Source organism: Haliotis asinina, chromosome 4 (genome assembly GCF_037392515.1).
Source record: "Haliotis asinina isolate JCU_RB_2024 chromosome 4, JCU_Hal_asi_v2, whole genome shotgun sequence".
NCBI classification, from domain to species: Eukaryota; Metazoa; Mollusca; class Gastropoda; order Lepetellida; family Haliotidae; genus Haliotis; species Haliotis asinina.
This window is the reverse complement of record NC_090283.1, coordinates 11,902,261-11,927,277: the sequence shown is the minus strand read 5'-3', so window position 1 is coordinate 11,927,277 and position 25,017 is coordinate 11,902,261. Positions and strand designations below refer to the sequence as shown.

General features: G+C 42.5%; 3 protein-coding genes across 4 annotated transcripts in view; 1 reads left to right on the top strand and 2 right to left on the bottom strand.

The window, feature by feature from the left end:
- Positions 1-5,941, bottom strand: part of LOC137281283 (uncharacterized) — a 32,947-nt gene extending 27,006 nt beyond the window's left edge. The window contains exon 1 of one of the 2 annotated variants that reach the window (XM_067812447.1): positions 4,568-5,941. In XM_067812447.1, coding sequence (XP_067668548.1) covers positions 4,568-4,697 — 130 coding nt within the window. In that variant the 5' untranslated portion in view covers positions 4,698-5,941. The remainder of the gene's footprint in view (positions 1-4,567) is intronic. The other variant, XM_067812446.1, reaches the window with a different exon arrangement.
- On the top strand, positions 4,696-12,951 carry LOC137280768 (mucin-3B-like). Its single transcript, XM_067811982.1, has 2 exons — positions 4,696-4,736; positions 9,267-12,951. The coding sequence occupies exons 1-2, from the start codon at positions 4,696-4,698 to the stop codon at positions 12,949-12,951; spliced, it is 3,726 nt and encodes a 1,241-aa protein (XP_067668083.1).
- A 4,491-nt stretch (positions 12,952-17,442) lies between these two features.
- Positions 17,443-25,017, bottom strand: part of LOC137281279 (ubiquitin carboxyl-terminal hydrolase 9X-like) — a 67,518-nt gene continuing 59,943 nt past the window's right edge. The window contains exons 52-57 of the mRNA XM_067812443.1: positions 24,830-24,938; positions 24,341-24,449; positions 23,860-23,953; positions 23,387-23,463; positions 23,132-23,201; positions 17,443-22,719 (exon numbers count right to left, since the gene is read on the bottom strand). Coding sequence (XP_067668544.1) covers positions 22,354-22,719; positions 23,132-23,201; positions 23,387-23,463; positions 23,860-23,953; positions 24,341-24,449; positions 24,830-24,938 — 825 coding nt within the window. The 3' untranslated portion in view covers positions 17,443-22,353. The remainder of the gene's footprint in view (positions 22,720-23,131; positions 23,202-23,386; positions 23,464-23,859; positions 23,954-24,340; positions 24,450-24,829; positions 24,939-25,017) is intronic.

The window sequence follows — 25,017 nt, the reverse complement described above, 5'->3', positions numbered from 1 at the left end:
ACCCCAAGGCCCCTATGGCATCTACAGAAGAACCACTAACCCGGCGTACCTATCTAAGAGGGATGGCGCCTTCATAATATGACGTCATACCTTGCACCATGTACCAAGGGTCAAAACCATGGGTACTTTTGGTGATTTACTCAACTCAAACAAACTAAACTTCTCTTAAAAGTAATTTACACTTCGTGAATTTAAGGTGAATGCGTGCATTTCACTTTGACAAATTATTAATGCTTGAGTTTTTATTATAGTAAAGTTGTTATCGCATTGAGGAAGGATGATCATGTTACTTGCTCTCAACTAGACAGGCAAGTTGTCGCTCCCTGGCAGTGTATTTAGAACACATAAGACCGATAGTGCTCTTAAGTGAAATAAAGGAAAGCCACTCCTTGCAAAATCAAAAGAAAAAAACATGTTTGTACAAAGTATAGATATATATGGTTTACTATTATCACAAGAAGGTTGAGCAACCTCCATTATCCGTCCCCCTCTGTTGTATAATCGAGGTTTGTCGTGCATGACGAAGACTGGTCGGGTTTTTTGCGTGTTTCAGAAATGTTTTAGATGAAATGCACGTGGTACACTCGTAATTATATTATTCACGTACTTCAAGTGATCAAAGTGATTTGTCATTGGGAAAATATCATCCTGTTAATGTCTTTACAACATCTACATCTCACTGAAAATCGAATGTTGGTTGGAGTTAAACAACAAATAGACAATATTACCGGATATTGTTTTTTCACGCACGCACGCACACACACACACACACACTACTGCTACTCCCTGCGTACATCTCGACAGAAAATGGGACATCAATTAGTCTGGTGACGTGACTCAACACACCAGAAAATTCTCGAGTTCCTAAAGCCACGAGGCGGCATTGCGTGGGAAACGTCCTTGGCGCGTCGCCAAGACAAAAAACAAAACAGAAACACACACAAAAACCCAACTGTATGTTTAATCATGAATACTTTTTCGCTGTACAAGTTAAATATCCACTCGTGTATTCAGGGATTTGATAACCATCGTTAGGTGTTTGCCCGATAGGTTAATACAACCAAATCATTAACATTATCAAATACATTATTGAGTGTGAGTGAGTGAGCGAGTTTAGTTTTATGCCGCACTCTTCAATATTCCTGCTATATGGCAGCAGTGTGTAAATAATCGAGTCTGGACCAGACAACCCAGTGATCAACGGCATGAGCATCGATTCGCGCAATTGGGAAGCGATGACATGTGTCAACCAAGCCTGACCACCTGTCATTCGCCTCTTACGACAAGCATAGTCTCCTTTTAAGGCAAACGTGGGTTGCTGAAGGCCTATTCTACCCTGGACCTTCACGGGTCAAACACATTATTGAATGGTTTTGATGATGATGATGATGATGATGATGACCTTCTCCAACACAATAATATCCAGAATGGGGCCTAGGTTACATTATATATAAAACTTAACCACTGCATGGTACTTCCCGAGCAGGACGGAGCATAATGAGTGAGTGAGTATGGTTTTACGCCGCTTTTACCAATGTTCCAGCAATAGCATGGCGGGGAACACCAGAAATGGGCTCCACGCACTGTACCCATGTGGGGAATCGAACCCGGGTCTTCGGCGTGACGAGAGAAAGCTTTAACCACAAGGCTATCCCACCGTCCCCGCTGTCATGAAGCGGTATAGTCTACTTGTTTGAAGGATTTGTCTCCCAAACAGCTGATTACTATGCTGAGAGTTTATCCTGTCATCTCCTTATTCTTATTTAGGCATGCACAGACATGACGGAAGACAGCCAGACAATGACGGTAAAGAATGAAAGACGGGCAGACTGGCGATGCAGGCGAAGAGAGATGATAGGATGAACAGAAGGCAAAGATAGGCAGACAGAAGAAGGGAAGGTACGTAATAGAAAGACGGAAGAGAAGTGAGAGGGGGGCGGCGGAGAGGAAAGAGGGGTTGGGGAGAGTGAGGCAAATTGTGCATGTCGTGAGAGAGAAAGGAAATTTAACATGACAAGAAAGGTGTGATGTGTGTGTGTGTGTGAGAGAGAGAGAGAGAGGAGGGGAGGCAGAGAGAGGCAAATACTGTACATGACGAGAGAGAGACAGAGAGAGGAGGGGAGGGAGAGAGAGGCAGAGAGAGGCAAATACTGTACATGACGAGAGAGAGACAGAGAGAGGAGGGGAGGGAAAGAGGCAGAGAGAGGCAAATACTGTACATGACGAGAGAGAGACAGAGAGAGGAGGGGAGAGAGAGAGGCAGAGAGAGGCAAATACTGTACATGACGAGAGAGAGACAGAGAGAGAGAGAGACAGAGAGCATACAACACACATGAAGTATTCGCTAATTCGGGCTACAACCTCTCCGACCCCAATGCGTGCACTGACTATTGGTGCGAGAATCAAGGGTAATGACACTGTGTTGTAAGCCGATTGTGCGAGGCTTTAGTCAACAGCCGCCGCGACCTGTTCAATGTTAAACCAAGCACCGTGAAACTGCATTACCCGAGTCGGTGCCGAGAATATGTCTCTCAAACTTCAATCAACCCGATGGTAATTGTACGAATATTGAACGTGTTCAATACAAAATAATCCCGACACGACTGTTCAAGTCAAGTGCGGCAATTACACGTACATAAAGCCACTGATGTTTAACATACGTAATCTGTCAGCTGTCGACTATAAATACACGGCGAGTGAAAGCATCAATTTGGATACAAATGTCTTCTGTTCGTTTATTCATAGCATCGGTGTTTTAGCAGCAGACCGTTTCAGAACGACATAACTTATTTTGTAGAACCTCCTAGTTTGATGTTGAAATAAGAGCGATCCATAAGGCCATGTGAAATATGACCGAATTTGACTCTCATTTACAATACTTCTTTCATATCATTCCCCTCTATTAGCTTAGACGCCCAATAGAACCTGTTTCGAGAATAAACGCGACAGGTTATTTACGAGGGAGGCACGCTGTTCTCGCACCAACTGCCCACAAGTGACCCACAATGTTGTTTATCATCTGTCCACCATGTAATGGCGGAACAAGGTCTTTGGTTCCATGGTACAGGGAACATAGAAGGCACAGTTTCTCACAATTTTTCCACATAGACCTTTAACGCACATGTGAACAATATTTTCCTCATACGTATTGTCCCCTTAAACATATTTTCTTTATACGTATTGCGCCCCTAGGTATATTTTCCTATACGTACTGCTCCTTTAGCATAATTTCCCTATACGTACTGCTCATTTAAGCATATTTACCTTACACGTATTGCGCCTTTAATCTTATGCGTATTGCCTGTTAAGGATATTTACAGTCATCACTCGCCTTGACGAAACAATGCAACGCATTGCACGTGAAAGGTAAGTATACTTGGTCCATGTTATACTACAGTGATCACGAACAGATCAACCTGGCTGTCCCGTGTGTTACATCTCTCAAGCAAATTATTTGTTTGATCATTTTGTGCAACACAGTATTCAGCAATATTACACCTACTATGTCAGCGAGTCTTAATGTCCAACTCCCTTGAAGATCCGGGTTAGAATTGATCTTCAGCAACCCATACTTGTCGTAAGAGGCGACTAACGGGATCGGGTGGTCAGGCTCGCTGACTTGGTTGCCTCATAATATCGTATCCCGATAGTGTAGATCGATCCTCATGCTGCTGATCATTGGATTGAACTTGAATTGGATCCACAGGCCGCAGCCATATTGCTGGAATATTGCTGAGTATGGCGTAAACCTAAACTCACTCACTCACACCTAATGTTCAGTCCATTTGGTCACCTATTACAGGTAGGATCGATTCTTGGGGACCGGCTGAAACCCGGGTCTCCCCCCACGGAGAAATCAAATTATGAATTTACTGTTACATTGTGCACAGAGACAGCAAACCACGAAAATTACACTGTTTAAATGGTGTACCTCAATTGTTGAGGGAAACATGACTGGTATCCAGGTAGTTATCCGTAAAGAAGCTTTACACACACGCACGCACGCACGCACGCACGCGTGATACAGGTGAGAATCCATTATATAACTGAAACAAGATCAATCTTGTCATGCTATCATTTCCTTCCTAACACACGTGTTTAAATCCATCTGAAATATCCATGGGTGGGGTGACCTTAGGAGTATGCCTGTAGAAAGAAGTTGTTCGCATATTTGGAACCACATATCCAAGAATCGAATTCATACGATTATATATACCTGACGCATCTTTCTTCCTATTCCGATGTATTTCTTAAGAAAACAACATTAGTTTACATTACATATTATGACACTCATATTAGACTGTAGAATCGAAATCAATTAAGTAAAGACATATTTTTAAAATATTTCACTAGTAGTAGTAGTAGTAGTAGTAGTAGTAGTAGTAGTAGTAGTAGTAGTAGTAGTAGTTGAAGACCAAGTCCTTTAGACCATCGGAAAAAATTTAATACTCAGTTATAATACAGAAATTTTCGACAGGTGTCGAAATGGAAAAGGGCCATAGTAATAACAAGAAATGACCAAACGGGATATGCATAAATTGTATGGTGTAACTACAGGCCACATTACCTGGTTTGACCGACTTGAATAACGTTGCCTTGTTCCTAAACCATGGCACAAACTCCTGGCATTCAAAGTCCGTCCGTAGATCCGGCGGTCTGTCAACAACGGCCACCACCCTCTCATACATCGACGGCATGACGACGACTGCACTGGAACCTTCGTCGACGACGGCTATGTTAGTCTGTGAGGTATCAGTAGCACGTCTGATTGGTTGATGTGGCAGACGACACAATGACACGACAATGGTAGATCATTATCTCAAACACCCGGGATGTCCTGTTGGGAACTGCGCCCCTTTCTGTAGAAATCAGTCCAAAGACCCTGAATGTCTGTTCAACGAACGCTCCCTGTTCCTGGTATGTTCCACAATTCAGATTTTTTTAAATGGAATACAAAGATTAGTACTTTGAAATGACTGCTTAGCCGAGGTGCCTTATTACCATGGACTGAATTTCTACCTCGTTGATCTCTTAGTCCTCATTGTCATATTAAGAAGCTCGAACGCTGCCAAACATGGACTTCGAGTTATTAGATTCACTCACTTAAACGCCACACTTGTTTCTAGTGTCCTTGAACCTGCTCACAGTCATTTGACGAATGTCGTCTGCTCTGATTCACTGATTCCCGATTCAAGCACTATCGCTGAAAATGTTTAAAATATATCCAAGAAATGTTGACAGTTGGAAAAGTTCACTTCCAAATTACACCTTGGCAAGCAACCTGGACGCCAGAATGTTTCCCGTCCACTAAGTCCTCGCCCCGAGAAACGCCGTGTTTAGCTCTGAGGCCCCGGCTCAATCAGACGAAGCGATCTACACACGCAACTTCGGCTTGTGCGCAGCACGCCTAAGAAACAATCCCTGGATGTTATAAGTGTATACACCTCGGAGACACTCTATACCAGCGCTTTGAAAGCATAAATATGATTTGTTCTCGTTATTGTATCAATACCACGACGGTTTGGGTGATATCGGTAACACAGACCTACAGAACAATGGGTTAGTTCGGTCGTCTGCTCCCAACTATTTAGCGCGCAGTATGGCAGTATCTTCTGACGTTGATCCAACCAGTGTCTCAGAAATAAGAAACATGTGTCCTGTTCATAACGTCAAAAGGAGATTTAGACCCCTCTGACGAAACATGCGTTACTAAGAGTGAGAAACTATGCTGATCAAATCGGATTAATTATTTGTTGGAGTGCATCGAAAGTGTGACCGGCAGTTGTATTTCTTACGTGTAATGTCCGACCGAGTTTGCGTAAGTCGGCCTGCCATACCTAAACAGTTAATCTCTCAACTCAGAGACCTCGCCCTCTCGCATTGCCCGCATTAAAATATGAAATGGATCACTGTAAACACCAGGACCATTATGGCGAGTATTACCTGAAAATGGCGATTAAAAGATAACGCCCCTTTCATAAAAAGAAATCGTGATTTCGTTAGTGTAATCATGTTTACGTTAAGTTGATGGCGGATAACTCGATCAACCGTTCCCTGTCTCTTAAGATTTAGTAGGGATGAACGAGAATGGTTTTTTTTAGCGTAGACTTCCACGTAAGTGTACATTATCCCACAAAGGATCCTTCAGTGCTCCTCAGGGTCCCGCGATGCAACAACTGGCTTAACGGTGTCTGCACAGGACGTGGACCCTTGGGTGAACTGTTACGTTTCAGGTAAAACAACAGGTCGAATTCCTGTCCCGGTTCATGCGTGAAAAAGAAAAACAGGTCGACGTCCTGTCCATATGACATTATACCATCAAAGAAGACAAAGAAATAATCCAGTGTCTACACAGGGTCAGAATCATGATTCACTTCTATAATACGCACGTGTTCGTAATGCATGTACATGTGCATCGTATTCCGCCTGCGAATGCACGTACGTACGAACAAACTATGCTTATCGTCAGAGGCGAGTAACGGGATCGGGTGGCCAGGTTGGCTGACTTGGTTGATACATGTTGTTGATCACTAGATTGTCTGGTCCAGACTCGATTATTATCAGACCGCCGCTATATATCTGGAATGTTGCTGAGTGCGGCTTAAAAATAAACTCACACATTAAAGCAGAAGTTCCAATCAGATGTGTCCGCGTTTCCTCCAAATCCCACGGTAAGACATTCCCAATAAAATAACTTCAAACAATATTGAAGCTGTAATCGGAAAAAATAATGTCTGAAACTGATATTGGGTTACTGTAGTATGGTTTGATGACTACTTTCATAATCTGATGCGAAAGACGGTCGGATATTTTTAAAGGACAGGACTGTTTGACAGGTCCCCGACGAGCACCCCGCGCTCAGTATCGTAAATGTTTTGTTGTACTATTAAAATCACATTTCAAGAAATATTACTTTTAATGAGTCAAAAATAAGTTAAGATAAACGCATCTAACAAAAGATCGTTTCAACTGATCGGGGTTGCTGTAAATAACGATCACTAGGTACATACCCATTGCTTCCTCGACAACATTGCGGCTGGTATCCCTTTAGTTCACAGGAGATGGGACAAAAAGCAAATTCACGTCTACCCGCATGGCGGGTTCGATCCCCCACATGGCCGCAGTGTGTGAACTCCATTTCCGGTGTCCCCGGTCGTGATGGAATATTGCTAAACACAGCGTAAAACAAATTCGGTCAATCTACCCGCATGAGCCCTTACGAGTTATAATCGATAGTGATCCCCATCTGTCAGCTCAACAGATAGTCTCGTTTCATGACTATGAGTTGCATTGTAGAAAACCGAGTACAGATATGAACAGTCGACAGCGAGTACAGATGTGAAGAGACGCCAGCGAGTACAGATGTGAACAGTCAACAGCGAGTACAGATGTGAAGAGACAACAGCGAGTACAGATGTGAACAGTCGACAGCGAGTACAGATGTGAACAGTCAGCAGCGAGTACAGATGTGAACAGTCAACAGCGAGTACAGATATGAACAGTCGCCAGCGAGTACAGATGTGAACAGTCGACGAGTACAGATGTGAACAGTCGACAGCGAGTACAGATGTGAACAGTCAACAGCGAGTACAGATGTGAACAATCGACAGCGAGTACAGATGTGAACAGTCGACAGCGAGTACAGATGTGAACAGTCGACAGCGAGTACAGATATGAACAGTCGCCAGCGAGTACAGATGTGAACAGTCAACAGCGAGTACAGATATGAACAGTCGCCAGCGAGTACAGATGTGAACAGTCGACAGCGAGTACAGATGTGAACAGTCGCCAGGCAACGATCAAGATCCAGGCGGGCGATTAACTCCCTAAGAGGCAATAGGGCTCGTTGTATAAGCCATATACAATGGGGGTCGGATCGCTTTTCTCTTCTACGATTGTGCGTCCATATATTACGATGGGTTTGATTGTTGATCATATATGATTTCAGCCATCGGTGTGCAAGCTCGCACAACCAACCAACCAACCAGACAACTAGACAGACAGACAGCCAATCGATCAATCACTTACGTCGCCTAATGACGAGGGTCAGAGAAGCATAATGTCCCCAAACACGCTTGTAGCAAGAGATACACGGGGATCGGTTGGTTACTATGTCAGCTGGATATGGACAGGCGTGGCCACCAATGAATGCTAACATTCAAACAATTCCCGCATCGTAATTTAGGGCATGAATAGTCGCCCATAGGGTTAACAAACAGTGGTCATCTAGAGGCTTTTGTGAAGTGAGGGTCGTCTTTCACACTCGTTGTCTATAGTAACGTGTAGTCACGTGCTTAAGGCCTAAACACCTAGTTCGTTTATCCTAGACAGATCAAGCTTCTCACCTCACCTCACCTCAACTCACCTCACCTCACCTCACCTCACCTCACCTCATCTCATCATTTCAGCTGTCCCCCTTTTCGAAGTGACGAAATAATGTTCATAGCGATGTAAAACTCGTCAAAAGGAGGCGGGAGCGTAATCTACGAGTGACTTGTTCCCTCTTCATGTTAAACACCCGAGTTCTACTCTCCACATGGGTACATTGCTGTGAAGGCCATTTCTGGTGTTCCCCGCCGTAATATTGTCGATATATTGTAAAGACCATACGCATACACTCACTCACCCTGGCTAACGCGCACCCTGAATGTTCGACGTGCCAGCCCAGTCCACATGAGACGCACGCCATACTGTACAGTCGCTCACACTTCTCACAGCTTCTGGCATGTACGAGATGAATATCCACCTTGAGAAATCTCAAGCCAAGACAATCCTTCGCGTCTCATTACAAATTAATCGCCTGTTAATCAACTCACGTTCCGTGCAAAGAGAGGCATGCGCCCTAGTTACATTAAAAGGTAATTAATTTGTCGATTTGATTTCGTGACTACCGAACCAATTCACGAAGTCGCTTCTGACAACAGACAGAGCACGTGCAGGGAGTCGACGTCTGTGTTGGCGTTGACGTCACGCACGAACTTTCGATTCCAGTCAAAACAAATAGGTAAACATTGGTCTCCAATAGTAGTAATTACCCCGCAGTACTGTTTTACCTTTCACTCTTACGGTTATTTGAGGAAAGTGTGCGAGATTATTACGTTACGATTTTCAAGCCGACCACTGAATGTTTGGGGTGAATCTGCTCCTGATCTGATAGACTAAATAGAAAGAGGAACAAGCAAATGCATGTCGCATTTCACCGTCGGTGTGAGATAATGTTATTAATATTAGTGATAGATGTAATACTGGAGCACCTGTATCGGTAGTCCTAAGGACAATAGCAGTAGATATACTACTGGCAGCACCTGTATCGGGAGTCCTAAGGACAATAGCAGTAGATATACTACTGGTAGCACCTGTATCGGTAGTCCTAAGGACAATAGCAGTAGATATACTACTGGCAGCACCTGTATCGGTAGTCCTAAGGACAATAGCAGTAGATATACTACTGGCAGCACCTGTATCGGTAGTCCTAAGGACAATAGCAGTAGATATACTACTGGTAGCACCTGTATCGGTAGTCCTAAGGACAATAGCAGTAGATATACTACTGGTAGCACCTGTATCGGGAGTCCTAAGGACAATAGCAGTAGATGTACTACTGGCAGCACCTGTATCGGTAGTCCTAAGGACAATAGCAGTAGATGTACTACTGGTAGCACCTGTATCGGTAGTCCTAAGGTCAATAGCAGTAGATATACTACTGGTAGCACCTGTATCGGTAGTCCTAAGGTCAATAGCAGTAGATATACTACTGGTAGCACCTGTATCGGTAGTCCTAAGGACAATAGCAGTAGATGTACTACTGGCAGCACCTGTATCGGTAGTCCTAAGGACAATAGCAGTAGATGTACTACTGGTAGCACCTGTATCGGTAGTCCTAAGGACAATAGCAGTAGATGTACTACTGGTAGCACCTGTATCGGTAGTCCTAAGGTCAATAGCAGTAGTTATACTACTGGCAGCACCTGTATCGGTAGTCCTAAGGACAATAGCAGTAGATATACTACTGGCAGCACCTGTATCGGTAGTCCTAAGGACAATAGCAGTAGATATACTACTGGCAGCACCTGTATCGGTAGTCCTAAGGACAATAGCAGTAGATATACTACTGGCAGCACCTGCATCGGTAGTCCTAAGGACAATAGCAGTAGATATACTACTGGCAGCACCTGCATCGGTAGTCCTAAGGACAATAGCAGTAGATATACTACTGGCAGCACCTGCATCGGTAGTCCTAAGGACAATAGCAGTAGATGTACTACTGGCAGCACCTGCATCGGTAGTCCTAAGGACAATAGCAGTAGATGTACTACTGGCAGCACCTGCATCGGTAGTCCTAAGGACAATAGCAGTAAATGTACTACTGGCAGCACCTGCATCGGTAGTCCTAAGGACAATAGCAGTAGATGTACTACTGGCAGCACCTGTATCGGTAGTCCTAAGGACAATAGCAGTAGATGTACTACTGGCAGCACCTGTATCGGTAGTCCTAAGGACAATAGCAGTAGATGTACTACTGGCAGCACCTGTATCGGTAGTCCTAAGGACAATAGCAGTAGATGTACTACTGGCAGCACCTGTATCGGTAGTCCTAAGGACAATAGCAGTAGATGTACTACTGGTAGCACCTGTATCGGTAGTCCTAAGGACAATAGCAGTAGATATACTACTGGCAGCACCTGTATCGGGAGTCCTAAGGACAATAGCAGTAGATATACTACTGGTAGCACCTGTATCGGGAGTCCTAAGGACAATAGCAGTAGATATACTACTGGCAGCACCTGTATCGGGAGTCCTAAGGACAATAGCAGTAGATATACTACTGGCAGCACCTGTATCGGGAGTACTAAGGTCAATAGCAGTAGATATACTACTGGCAGCACCTGTATCGGGAGTCCTAAGGACAATAGCAGTAGATATACTACTGGCAGCACCTGTATCGGTAGTCCTAAGGACAATAGCAGTAGATATACTACTGGCAGCACCTGTATCGGTAGTCCTAAGGACAATAGCAGTAGATATACTACTGGCAGCACTTGTATCGGTAGTCCTAAGGACAATAGCAGTAGATATACTACTGGCAGCACCTGTAGCGGGAGTCCTAAGGACAATAGCAGTAGATATACTACTGGCAGCACCTGTATCGGTAGTCCTAAGGACAATAGCAGTAGATATACTACTGGCAGCACCTGTATCGGTAGTCCTAAGGACAATAGCAGTAGATATACTACTGGCAGCACTTGTATCGGTAGTCCTAAGGACAATAGCAGTAGATATACTACTGGCAGCACCTGTATCGGTAGTCCTAAGGACAATAGCAGTAGATATACTACTGGCAGCACTTGTATCGGTAGTCCTAAGGACAATAGCAGTAGATATACTACTGGCAGCACCTGTATCGGGAGTCCTAAGGACAATAGCAGTAGATATACTACTGGCAGCACCTGTATCGGGAGTACTAAGGTCAATAGCAGTAGATATACTACTGGCAGCACCTGTATCGGGAGTCCTAAGGACAATAGCAGTAGATATACTACTGGCAGCACCTGTATCGGTAGTCCTAAGGACAATAGCAGTAGATATACTACTGGCAGCACCTGTATCGGTAGTCCTAAGGACAATAGCAGTAGATATACTACTGGCAGCACCTGTATCGGTAGTCCTAAGGACAATAGCAGTAGATATACTACTGGCAGCACTTGTATCGGTAGTCCTATGGACAATAGCAGTAGATATACTACTGGCAGCACCTGTCTCGGGAGTCCTAAGGACAATAGCAGTAGATATACTACTGGCAGCACCTGTATCGGTAGTACTAAGGACAATAGCAGTAGATATACTACTGGCAGCACCTGTATCGGTAGTCCTAAGGACAATAGCAGTAGATATACTACTGGCAGCACTTGTATCGGTAGTCCTAAGGACAATAGCAGTAGATATACTACTGGCAGCACCTGTATCGGTAGTCCTAAGGACAATAGCAGTAGATATACTACTGGCAGCACTTGTATCGGGAGTCCTAAGGACAATAGCAGTAGATATACTACTGGTAGCACCTGTATCGGTAGTCCTAAGGACAATAGCAGTAGATATACTACTGGCAGCACTTGTATCGGGAGTCCTAAGGACAATAGCAGTAGATATACTACTGGCAGCACCTGTATCGGTAGTCCTAGGGACAATAGCAGTAGATATACTACTGGCAGCACTTGTATCGGTAGTCCTAAGGACAATAGCAGTAGATATACTACTGGTAGCACCTGTATCGGTAGTCCTAAGGACAATAGCAGTAGATATACTACTGGCAGCACCTGTATCGGGAGTCCTAAGGACAATAGCAGTAGATATACTACTGGCAGCACCTGTATCGGGAGTCCTAAGGTCAATAGCAGTAGATATACTACTGGCAGCACCTGTATCGGGAGTCCTAAGGTCAATAGCAGTAGATATACTACTGGCAGCACCTGTATCGGTAGTCCTAAGGACAATAGCAGTAGATATACTACTGGTAGCACCTGTATCGGTAGTCCTAAGGACAATAGCAGTAGATATACTACTGGCAGCACCTGTATCGGTAGTCCTAAGGACAATAGCAGTAGATATACTACTGGCAGCACTTGTATCGGGAGTCCTAAGGACAATAGCAGTAGATATACTACTGGCAGCACTTGTATCGGGAGTCCTAAGGACAATAGCAGTAGATATACTGCTGGTAGCACCTGTATCGGTAGTCCTAAGGACAATAGCAGTAGATATACTACTGGCAGCACCTGTATCGGGAGTCCTAAGGACAATAGCAGTAGATATACTACTGGCAGCACTTGTATCGGGAGTCCTAAGGACAATAGCAGTAGATATACTACTGGCAGCACCTGTATCGGTAGTCCTAAGGACAATAGCAGTAGATATACTACTGGCAGCACCTGTATCGGGAGTACTAAGTACTAGTGGTAGTAGTAATGACATAGTGGAAAACAACGTGCATTCTCTCAGTGCGGTCAGTGCGCGTCCCTCGATAGGCCCTGTTATTTACCTACATACCACTAGTGTCGCCATATAGCTGGAATATTGCTAAGTGCGACGTAAAACTAAACTCACCCACCCACCCACATACCACTAGTACACATGGGTACAATGCGTGAAGTTCATTTCTTGTGTCCTCCACCAGATATTGTTCAAATATTGCTAAAATCGACGTACAACCAACACCTTCACTCATTCATCCATGCTGAAACTTGCAGCTTGGCCAAGCAAGGTATAACGATCACCACATTCACTGCTGGTCTTATGATTTGAGATGATAGGCAAGTGTTCACCTGCCTGAACAAGAATGCTTGAAGATTCTACTCTAAGGCAGATGATTGTAGAATAAGCTCTGTCTAGCTTTCCAAATCTTTTTACACTGTTCTCAGCGTCACTTGAGTAGTGCTGGGACGATTATTAGGGTACAGTTGAAATCGAGTCCTGTTTCTAGAAATCGAGTACTCGGAATGGGAGAGAACTCTGTAATGACAAGGGCAGATAATACTTTGTATTTTTCGTTACTGACGTAACACACATCTACATCACTGGTATTTTCCCATTAATGGAGCTCGTTACTAACGTCTTTAATTCATATACGCGTGAGCAGTGGGTAGTACAGTTACAGCAACAGCAGGAACGAAAAGTATTGAGTTATAATGAGTAATGTAAGTAATGGTGTTACTCTTTATATCTGTTAAGAGACGTAAATTAAAGATCAGGTTTGATGTTGTATTGACACAATATTCAGAAAGTTGTCAGACGCGCTGTATTCCTTACATTTCCGGGTACTCGATTCCGATTCGGGTACATACATCCGGGTACTCGTCCCAGCCCTCACTGGATATGTCTAACAGGTTGCAGTACAGTTGCTCAGTGAGTATAGTTTTACGTTGCTTTTAGCTATGTTCCAGCGATATCACGGCGGATGATACATTTGTCCATTTGGGGATTCGAACCCTGGTCTCCAGCGTAAACCTTTAACCATTAGGCTACCCCACAGTAGCCCTGCAGTACAATGGGCTGTTGTCGCAAATACGCCTGTGTTGCTGTCACGGGATGTGAGGACAGCTATGTGCAGTCTGTGTTGTTCGAATCCATATCTCGGCTGGAGGACTTCATACATTCAAATACTTTATATTTTCCCATGAACCACCAACTATGTACAAGAGCAAAACAGAGATAACAACGTCTGTTCATCAATATGTCTGTGAAGACTTGAGTTTATCATTCATCATTTCAGAATACAGTCGATATAAATTTTCACTCGCATTACAAGTTTGTAACTTTAAGTTGTTGTAAGACTTTTATATGAGTGAGTGAGTTTAGTTTTACGCCGCCTTTAGCAATATTCTAGCTATCACAGCAAGGGACACCAGAAATGGGCTTCACGCATTGTTCCCATGTTGGGAGTCGAGCCCAGGTCTTCAGCGTGACAAGCAAACGCTGTCAGCACTAGTCTAACCTTCCGTCCCGACTTCCGCCATGTGGAAATGAATGTACATAATTAATCAACGAAAGCTACATGGTGGAATATCTAGTGGAAGTGAACATTAATGTTGATCTTCAAGGAGATTATTATTTCGGTCACTCTAGACGCTGACATTTGCATATAATCGAGTCTGGATCAGACAATCCAGTGATCAACATCATGAGTATCGATCTCCGTAGTTGTGATATGATAACATGTGTCAACCGAATCAACCACCCTGACCACCTGATCCTGTTAGTTGCCTCTTAAGACAGGCATGGGTTGCTGAAGATCAGTTCGAACCAGGATCTTCACTGGTACAAGAATGGAGTTTGAATTTGCAAAAAAAAATTACTAAAAAATAATTGCCACTGGCGAATTTGTACAATAATTAAAAATAAGGATCGGGATGTTGACTGCATTCAATGCGACAGCGGGAAAAGAATTGGTTGAACTGCCATTGACACCATGGATTGTTGACAGTTAATATAGGTAGTGTGGACTTCGAAGCAGACGGTCACATCTCATGAAAAATATCATGATATTAGACTTGATGTCTGACCCTTTTACGTTGACCTGCTGATATTATCTGGCCAAGCCTCGATAATTTACCGGCACGGCGTAAAACTAAACTCACTCACTCACTTTATCACTGTATTTAAAACAAAATATAAAATAGGTATGAAATATACTAAGAATAAAATGCTATAAAATAAATAACTGAATACTTTTAATTCAGGTTTGAAAATATTTTTTGTTTCCGATGAGTCACAGATGGCATGCATTATATTTATAAAGTTCGTTCCAGTAGAAACCTAGACACTCATTCAGTACACAAGAAACCCATTACCCCTGTTGTAAACCACTGTCACAACCTACAGATACCGTTCCCATGTACTTGGTGACACGAGGGGTAATTCGACGGAGAAATAATCAACTCGACTTATGTCCCCGTGGATTATCGAGAACCTGTGGTTTTTGCCCGCTAATGTTTTTATTAATGGTATATATGGCTATATTGACAATATTGAGACTTGTGCTTTGTTGGCACTTAATAGTGTGATTCCGTCCGCCATGTCGGACTCTTCCATTGTTGTAGCAAAGCCGTTTTTATTCGCTGGCTGTGCACAAAGTGTCTTTTGAATTGTTACTGCCCGAGTAAATAGTACTTAACGGATCTAGATTATTATACAGTGTAACAGTAAACACATCTGCATATAACAATCAATAACAACAGGTCGTGGAGCATGGTGAGGGGATGTCATAACTTTGCGTTCAATATTACTGCACTCACACGACCCGTTCGTGCGTGCGTGCGTCTGAGGTGTGTGTATGTGCGCTTTTATGTGTATGTTAGTTTCGTTGTTTACAATATTCTAGATACGTGATGGCAACAAGTAAATAGTGGCGTCTTGATCAGACAATCCTGTGACTGGTATCGTAAACATCAACATACCATACTATCATCGATCCTGACCACCCGACAAAAAGCAGTCGGCTCTCTCAGCATATATGTACGACATGTGGACTTAAATTGCTATACAGACCACAACAGGTTTCGTCTTTATGTGAAAACATCGCTGTTTTGTGTTTCTCTATATTGTTTATAAGCAAATTGTTGATCATTAAACATAATCGAAATTGGCTTAGAGCTAACAGATCCAAGTTAAATTCCTTTTTGTCTCAGTGGATAAGAAGCCTGGTGAGATGACATGGTGGTTAACACAGCCCGACCTCATGAACTCTTTGCGAAGTGGAATAATTAGCATGATTTTATGCCGCTTTGGACAATGTTTCATCAGTGTCGAGGAGGGAGAAATTGTGTGTTGTTTGGTGCTATACTCAGTAATATTCCAGGTTTGTGACGGCAATATGTAGATAATCAAGCCTGGACATTGATTTACGCATGTGGGATACGATGACATATGCCAGCGAAGTAAACAAGCCTGACCACCGTGTAAGGAACGAACAGCTTCATGACAAACTTAAAATACTAATGACCATTTAGTCCGTGAAACACAAGCGTATCTTGTGCCTTCTACAGCTATGGACGGAATGATATCGATTCATGTTCTATGCATGTGAAATGTGTGTCACATACGGCTTCGACGAGGAACTTTTATTACAAATATTTTACTTAAATAGCGTTTTCTTTTTTGCTAACGCCGCACTCCGTTGGATAATCTGGAAAAGGAAGGGTCGTGATCTCTAGTTCTGGAAGCATTGAGTAGTCTGTATGGCTCCCGTTAGCTCGTGAGCTAGTGACAAGGAATGTCGCCAACATAGCCATATCTGCCAGGTTGCTTTGAGACTCTTCAATGGCTGTCTTCACAGCAACGCGCGTTACTTTAGTGGGCGATTGGATCGAGCATCACAGATGCGAGCAGAGACAGTATGATCCATTATATGGCCTCTAATGCGACAGGCGTTCAAATATTGTAAAGTGCAACCTGTACCTGTGTCTGCCTCCCGCAATATGCCATTTCTCTGACATCCTCTCTGTGTCGGTGCCTGTCACCCACTCTGAACGTGACACCATCTTTGCACCGGTGTCACGGCCCTCACCTCGCGCAGCAGACCTTGTAATCCCTTTTAACAGTAATCCCCTTAGCATATATGCCCTTACACTGCCACCAACCTTCTACTCATTCTGTATTTATATCACCCACTGTGTACCTGTGTTCACCTTGTTCGTAGGAATGATACGCTCCGAATGTCTGTTCCAAATGAGGAAGAGCACTTGGAAGGGCACCTGGGATATAATGGCGGTCCCCATCAAACGAAGTAAACATTCTCCCGATCATTTGTCAGCAGAGGACATAACCTGGGAACTAGGAAGAGACGACCCATCACATTTCCCTGGTTCAGGTACTGCAGTAGATGTCACTGCTGTTCCTTCCCCTCCACCAGGAACCTTTAAAATAAACTAGCCATGGAAAAGCCAATGCTGTAATTCTAAGTAATTTATTCTTTTTTTGTTTCTGTACAAAGTCAAACACTGTGCACAACATTATGTCAATGCAGTTGGAATTTCTTTATAAAATAATTTAAGCTAAATGTGAAAATATTATGATTTACACTGTAGTCAACATACACATACAACGGTCCTGAAAGCACATGTTCTTATCTCCCCTTGGTGGGCAGAAGAAGCCCCACCTCACACCCCTCTTCTCAGTATGGCTTGATCCTTTTCAAACGACCACACCAATGAGTCCATTCTGGGTTAAGGGAGTTTTCTGGCAGCCGCTTACAATATCATCCCTGCGTCAAATACAGGAAACACCTTGCAAACCCACAACCCAAATATCAAAATGGTACGACCTGCTGTTACACTTGAGTCGTTCCATGTTGACGATTTGGGGGGGGGAGTATCCTCAAAGGGCCATTCACACAAATTGACATTATTTACACATGCTAATCACCACAATTGGAGTATGCTTCTCAACATGGAAAGCACTGAAGGAAATGCTAACATAAGCATACTGCATTACTGGAACCAACAATGGCGAAACCCCACAAATACTGAAAACACTGAGAACTTAATAACATTCAGCCTGTCCTGACTTCAGCCATTGAATGTCCATTCAACATTAACAACATCAGTGTGCAAGGCCCCCTCTAACAATTGCAAAGTCTCCTAACAAATATCCACAGCAGAAACCAGGGTCTTTCTCTTGGATGTGTCTCCCTGACTGTAGGTCTGAATGGTCACTTTGTCAGAGATCTTTCCTCCCATTAAGTACAAAATGTGCACAAGTAGCTGGGGTCAACATGAACCAGAACATGGGTCAATGAGTAGAATAAACAACAGATCCACGTGCTCAACAATTTGGAGTCCATCAGGTGGAAATACATCCAAATATGGGTCTGGAGAAACCAATACATACCCTCCTCCTTCTTCAACTCATGTTACATGTCATCTAACCAATTTCTCTCAAACCACAATGACGGAAGGCGTGTCATTCTTTGAAACCTCAGAGGGGGCCTTGTGTATTCATCCAATTATACAAAACATAGTATTTAACATAAGATCAGCAACACTGTCAGATTTGAACATTGTCAGCACTTCAAAACAAATAGCACTGTCTTAATGCGATTAAATAGCAGCAGCTACACAGTATAAACAGACACAAACTGTCTCAAGTTAGAATACTCTGTACATAATATAATAATTCGGCGGCATAACGTGGAGACAAACAAATAACAACTGTAGCTGCTGCTGCTGCACAGGCTCCATATCTACACCATAGTTTCGTATTAGTTGTGCATTTTAATGGAATATATACATACTGTACAATGTGGGCATAAGTTCCTGTAGCCAATCTACATACAGTATCACAAATGTGCATCATATACAAAAGGCAGAGATTTAGGCCAGACATTCTCCTTGTGTTTTCTAGGGTATAAGACAAGGTAATGCCAGGCTTGGATGGGGCCGGTGCAGACTGCTTTGATAACAAGGAGGCTGAACCACTAATGTCTAAAACACAACTAGGAGAGATGAAAGATGCGACGCTGCTATACTCAGAACCATTGTCTTGCATACAAAATTCACGCACAGCATGGCCTCGTTTCACTCCTTTATCAGCCCTTCTTTTTACTTCTAAACTTAACGCTTACTTTAATTTGAACTCACTTGGCATAAAGCTGCCTCAGCGTTTTCATACCTGAACCAAACTAAAGGCCTTAAGGACAAGTCATAACCCAAATTTATCAAAACATGTTCTTGTACAATTTCTCATCTGTTAGTAACAATATATAATAAGCTAGTGGGCCTTTCCAGCAATCTGCTCTATGACCCACATAAAACCCATGGAAACTGAAGCAATTCTGTAACTCTCACGACTTCACGATGGAGATTATTTGGCTACAGAATAGAGTAAGTAATCAGGTAATGTCTACAGGCAGTTCAGCTGCACAGTCTATGACGGAAACCATACAGGTAGCTGTCAGCACCAGGTGTCCACTCTGGAGCAGAGTCCTCTGCCTATAGGGGAGACACCTGGAAACTACAGCTTCAAGATGTTGAGGTGGAGGCCATGCTCGTGGATCATCATCATCATCATCACCACCATCACTCTCACTTCACATTAATAAATACATGCACACACTCTCTGGTCACCGTACTATACATCATGTATTTAGCATCACAGAGCTCAGGAAGCAAACAGCCAGCTCAAATGTACACCAGTGTTATCATTTACAAACACTTGGGATTATTTACACTAGAAATTCTCCCTGACAGTAGAAAGTCAGACACTTTAACTACTGAGGTTGACAATATTTGGTTTATCTCATACAGTCGTGCAAGCACCCCCACATTCCTCAGAAGAGAATGAAGTAGATGTGTGTTGCTATCTAATACTGCATCCACATTCACAACAGGTGGGTCTAAGTTGCATGTATCAAGTGGCATATTCTTGGACCTGATTCCGTTATGTCAAGAGAGGAAGGAAGAGACTAGTCAAAGGTTGGATGACAGAAGGATGACGAATCAAAGATATGAACCTGTGCTCACAAACTTGAGAAATTGCTGTAAAAAGATTGACAAAATGTAAGATCAATCACAGAGAGTTCTCTTCTGAGTTGGAAGTTAAAAATTCTGGCATGTGAAGTCTATGAAACAGATGGGAACCACTCTTCATCAGTTTCAACTTCAACTCAACCAGACATTGCCTTCGTGCTTGTGCACTCACAACAAATACAGATCTATCCCATGACTGTTACCAGATGGTTATGCATAGGTTTACATCACAAGCACTCTCTGTCAGTCACAACTGTGTAATATTTATTTCATACCAGCCACGGTTGTGCCATGGAAATCAAGGTGGATTTGATTGTGAGGGGACACACAGGAATGACTATCATGTATATATCAAGAGTGAAATTTGGTCAACATACAGGAAACTGCTCTGACTTCAAATACTCATGGAGTCCGCCGTTTAGATACACATTTCTCCAGAAAGACCAATACAAGAGAAAGAAGGTGGCTACAGGAGTTCCTCAAGCTGACATGGTTGTCATGGCTATAGGGATACAGTCTAAGAAATTTACAGACAGGGAATACTGCAGAAATAGATAAATTATCTGCAACATGCTTTTGATTCTTATCAACAAAATAATTGCTGTCTATAACAAGCACAACAACAACCTATCTACATATTGCTTATGAAAATATCCACATCACTTCCATATCAACTAGAGTTACTCCCCCTTCAAATATGGCACGAAATGTATTCATGTCTTGGATTCAAAGCAAATTTACCCAAACTTTAACCTCAGTATTTCAACAAAGAACTGCAGCAATCACTGCTAAACCCAAGGAAAAAGCTGAGATAGATGGATGATTGTTAAACATAGCACTTGTTGGTTGTAAAAATCAAAACAAAACTGGTTCTCCTCCTTCAGACTGTTGTTAGAAAATAAATACATAATAAATATCATCATGTCTATATGAATATGGATTATTCATCAAATCTCAGTGTGGACCACTTGAGTTAGGGAGACTAACTTGGGGAATTGCTGTACAAGTTCATAAATACTAATCATATATTCACCACTTGCTATCACATACATATAGTACACTTGTATACCACACATGCAGCTAGCTAGCTCAGACATAACACATTCAGTAAACTCAAGACTTGTACCACAATGATAACAAACTCTTGATACGACGACAACAAACCTCAGCATACAAACATGTGGAATAAATGAAGATATTTTCATTTGTCACCCCATGAGAGACTGACCTGTACTACAGCAAAGTTTGCATAAAAAACAGATGCCTTTGCTTCACTACAGACTGCATGGTGAGTGCGGACCAGGACGTCTATAAACTTCACTTGGCCGACACTCACAGACTGAGACAAAATCTACTCTCACTCTCATCTAACATTGTAAGTGATTTTTGATGCATTTTCCCACTACTGTTGTGTATTTCTACTCAATAGACAACTCACAATCTGGGTTAAATATTCCTGGGTGTTCTTCTGATATACAGAAACATTTGCAAGTCTGTAAATGGTTTGATTAATCGATAGTCTCAGTAACTTGTAACACTCTGAACTTTGTCTGGAACATTCCTAATTTTCCCAAATTGTCATGCAATTTTAAAACTAACACCTCTCTTCAACCATCTTGTACAAATGACTTTATTTGAACTGTATGGAACAAACTGAAACCTATGACCATCATATAAATATCACGCAGGTTTTATTAGCAGATGGTGGATGTTACCTTTGCATTCACTTCTAGCTGCATTCTACAGTTTGGGGTTCGCTGTGGGCATTCAATGCTATTTCCTCCTTTCTTGCTATGTACATCCAACTGTATAGAATTGCTGCACATCCTGTAATGAAGTATCCTGACACAGATTGATTCAGAGGATGTCTGTGTCATTCAGACATTAGTGTGTGTGGCAATGTTGGTAATATGCTGACGATTTGTCCATACAAGCATCAGGTTATCATACCACCAAGTATAAGATACTTGCTTGTTTGTGGATATTTTACATCACAAGTAGTTGCATATCAGACTCCAACAACTCCAAGCAAATCCTTACCAGATACTGACCATCCAATGGACTAATATACACTTGAAGTTGCCATGGGATACAAGGCAGGAACATTCCAAAATCATCTCTTTCGATCACTGGGAAAACAGATGAAACTCTTGACAGGTGTCACGCCAAGTTTGTTAAGCGTAAATCACAGATCAGATTCAGTGAAACCTTGCTCCCCACCTCAGGAAAATGTAGCTTTAACCTGGACCTTCTGTACAAAGCTCAATCCACAACTTTTGGACAGGATCATCACAAATTGTTATCACAAAGCACATCCTAGTCATTGTCGAGTCCCTCACTCACTTCCCCCCCTATGAGAGTTCTCTCCCCCTTCCTCCCCCGTCTCCTGATTGTCTGTGGGTGGCGGCTGGTGGCCTGGGTTTGGGGCTTGCTGCTGACCCTGTTGGTTCAGCTGGTTGTTGATCTGATTACTAGGCTGCACTGGGTGAGCAACAGGCTGCATGTGGATCTGGTTGTTCTGCACATGCTGTTGAGGTTGGGGAGCTTGTTGTTGTTGCTGTTGCTGCTGGGATGGCTGTTGTTGCTGAGAGCCCTGTGGCTGAGGTTGAGGTTGGTTGCCAGGTTGCTGGGGGAATCCAGGAACTGGGTCTTCCTGGTCGGCAACCTCCTGTTCATCAGCTAGCTCCCCTTCTTCTTGTTCCTGGGAACACAGCACACTCTGCTCAATACTTTACTCTCTACTTCTGCAAGTCAGTACATGGAATCAAGCCAAGGTTGCAACTTTGCTTGTCTATTTGAAAATAGACTCTACTGGAAATGGTGGAGGGATGCTTATTTCAGGATGGAAGGTTTTACAATAGATTGACTGAAGTGACTGAGTTGGTTTTTAAGCTGCTTTTAGCAATATTTCAGCATTATCACTGCAGGGAACACCAGCAATGGGCTTTACACATTGTACCCATGTTGGAAAATGAATACAAGTCTTTGGCATGACAAGCGAATGCTTTAATGACTAAGTTACCCCAGTGCCACGAATTACTGCAGAGGCAAACATTGTGACTTTTGACATGGTCATGGATGTCAGACTTCTAGCATTTCCTTGCATCTCTTACCTCTTCTGGACAAAGCTCGTAAGCCTTCGCTAGTGTGATTCTGGCACTCTGCGATCTCTCTAGGAAGTAGCTGAAACAGTCATTACTGATTGTTAAAATACTCATTACAATAAAATAGTGAACACAAAAACTGAATTCACATACTGATTTGGCAAAATCAAACTGTAATGATAATTGATCAGTGACCGTACCAATTAAATCACTAATTCTGGAAAATGTACTGTACATAGATAGACATGAACAATGACTACTCACCCATTTGAGGTTTCATTTGACTGTGCAGGTGGGGACCAGTTATTGTATGTGTACTGTGCATTCCCTGGGTATGGTCTCTGGAGGAAAGAAGAAATCATTTTATAGAAATTGTAATGAATTAAACACAATGAATGACTTTCATTGTTTGTAATCTGTCAAGAATACAGAAATGCCTGTGGACATTTATTGAAACATACATATTAATCTTGTGTTCCTCAAAAATAAAGAAGTTGACAGGCACAAATTCTTGCCTTTTTGGGGTATTACTTCTAAATGCCATTGAAAGACTTTTTAATCATAATTGTTGGTTAGATATTGACATATCACCATATGGTTCATGTCTATCCTATTCAGAAGTGCTCAAATGCTTATAACAGCCTACAATGTCTTAAACTAAAACCACCCTCTCTGCACAAATCATTTGTGCTAAACGACACCACTGTATCACAAAACCCTCCTTGAGACACACTTACTCTCTCCAACTCATCTGTTAACCAGTCAACAGCTCCACTCCATTTCCGTTTGAGATCTCCATTACTTTGTAACATCTGAGCAGCAGGTGCACAACTGAAACACAACAGTGCTCTCTGTAAAACTATTTACACATCTCTCAGCTTACCACTGTACTTTCATCCAACAAATAATGAAAGTAGACTGAAAATCTCCATTCTAAAATGAACAAAATCTGAAAAAAGCATCCTTTGCTCAAGTCTACTACTTCAACCTGTTCAGGTCACACAACTGTGAGTGAAAAGAAGAGAAAGGCAGAGAAATGGAAGGAGAGGATGAGAAGTTTGATGGCACTGCTGTACTTCAATTACAAAACACGCCTTTGGTGTGGTAAAGCGTGGCTACACTTACGAGCTAAAGTCATGTTCACATTAACCCTGGCATTCGAATCTAGGTTTCTTGTACACCTAAGGGACTTAAGGACCATACAAGAACTGTACTTACTGTGTGAAGAGTGCAACCATCATCTTTATACACTGGTATGCTCTCTTCTGGTAGTGATTCTTTGATCTTTGGATTGTGTCAAACAGCCCATCCCTATCATCCGGGATGCCTGGGAAGAACAAAAGCATCATCCTCCCTTAACCAGACATCAAGCAAATTGTTTGAACGTTTTCAAAACCTTACTCTTTATTGTACACACCAAGGTAGAAGGTATGGTCATATCAGTCTGAGAATACATACAATGCCACACAGAAAGGGCCAAATGTCTAGTATAATCGCATATATAACATGTAACATTTGGCCACTTCCTATAACCTGCGTTACATATTGATTTATTAACAGTTATTTTGTGGAGAAATATTCCCCAGAAGAATATGAACATGAGATAATGCTAACAAAGGAGATTAGTCTGGATTTGTTGGAATTTTCAAGCAATTGCATTATGCTAAAACTGAAATAAGAAAACATAAAGTAAATGAAGAAAATTACCTTTCAGTGCATTGTGTATCCTGTGATTTTGCCAGGAATCTTCCAGCATCAACATTTGTAGGAGAAGATCTAAGTACGGCCTGAGCTCATACGTGTAGGAATAGGCAACCTGGTGAGATGATGCACAGATGTGAAGTTAGAAACAGTGATATCACAAATAAAGGGGAGATAATTCCACAGGGTAAGGG

Coding starts and splice junctions, on each gene's coding strand:
- LOC137280768 (XM_067811982.1), top strand. CDS start 4,696: ATGACGACGACTGCACTGGAACCTTCGTCGACGACGGCTAT. Junction 4,737..9,266: donor CCTTCGTCGACGACGGCTAT/GTTAGTCTGTGA, acceptor CTGTATCGGTAG/TCCTAAGGACAATAGCAGTA.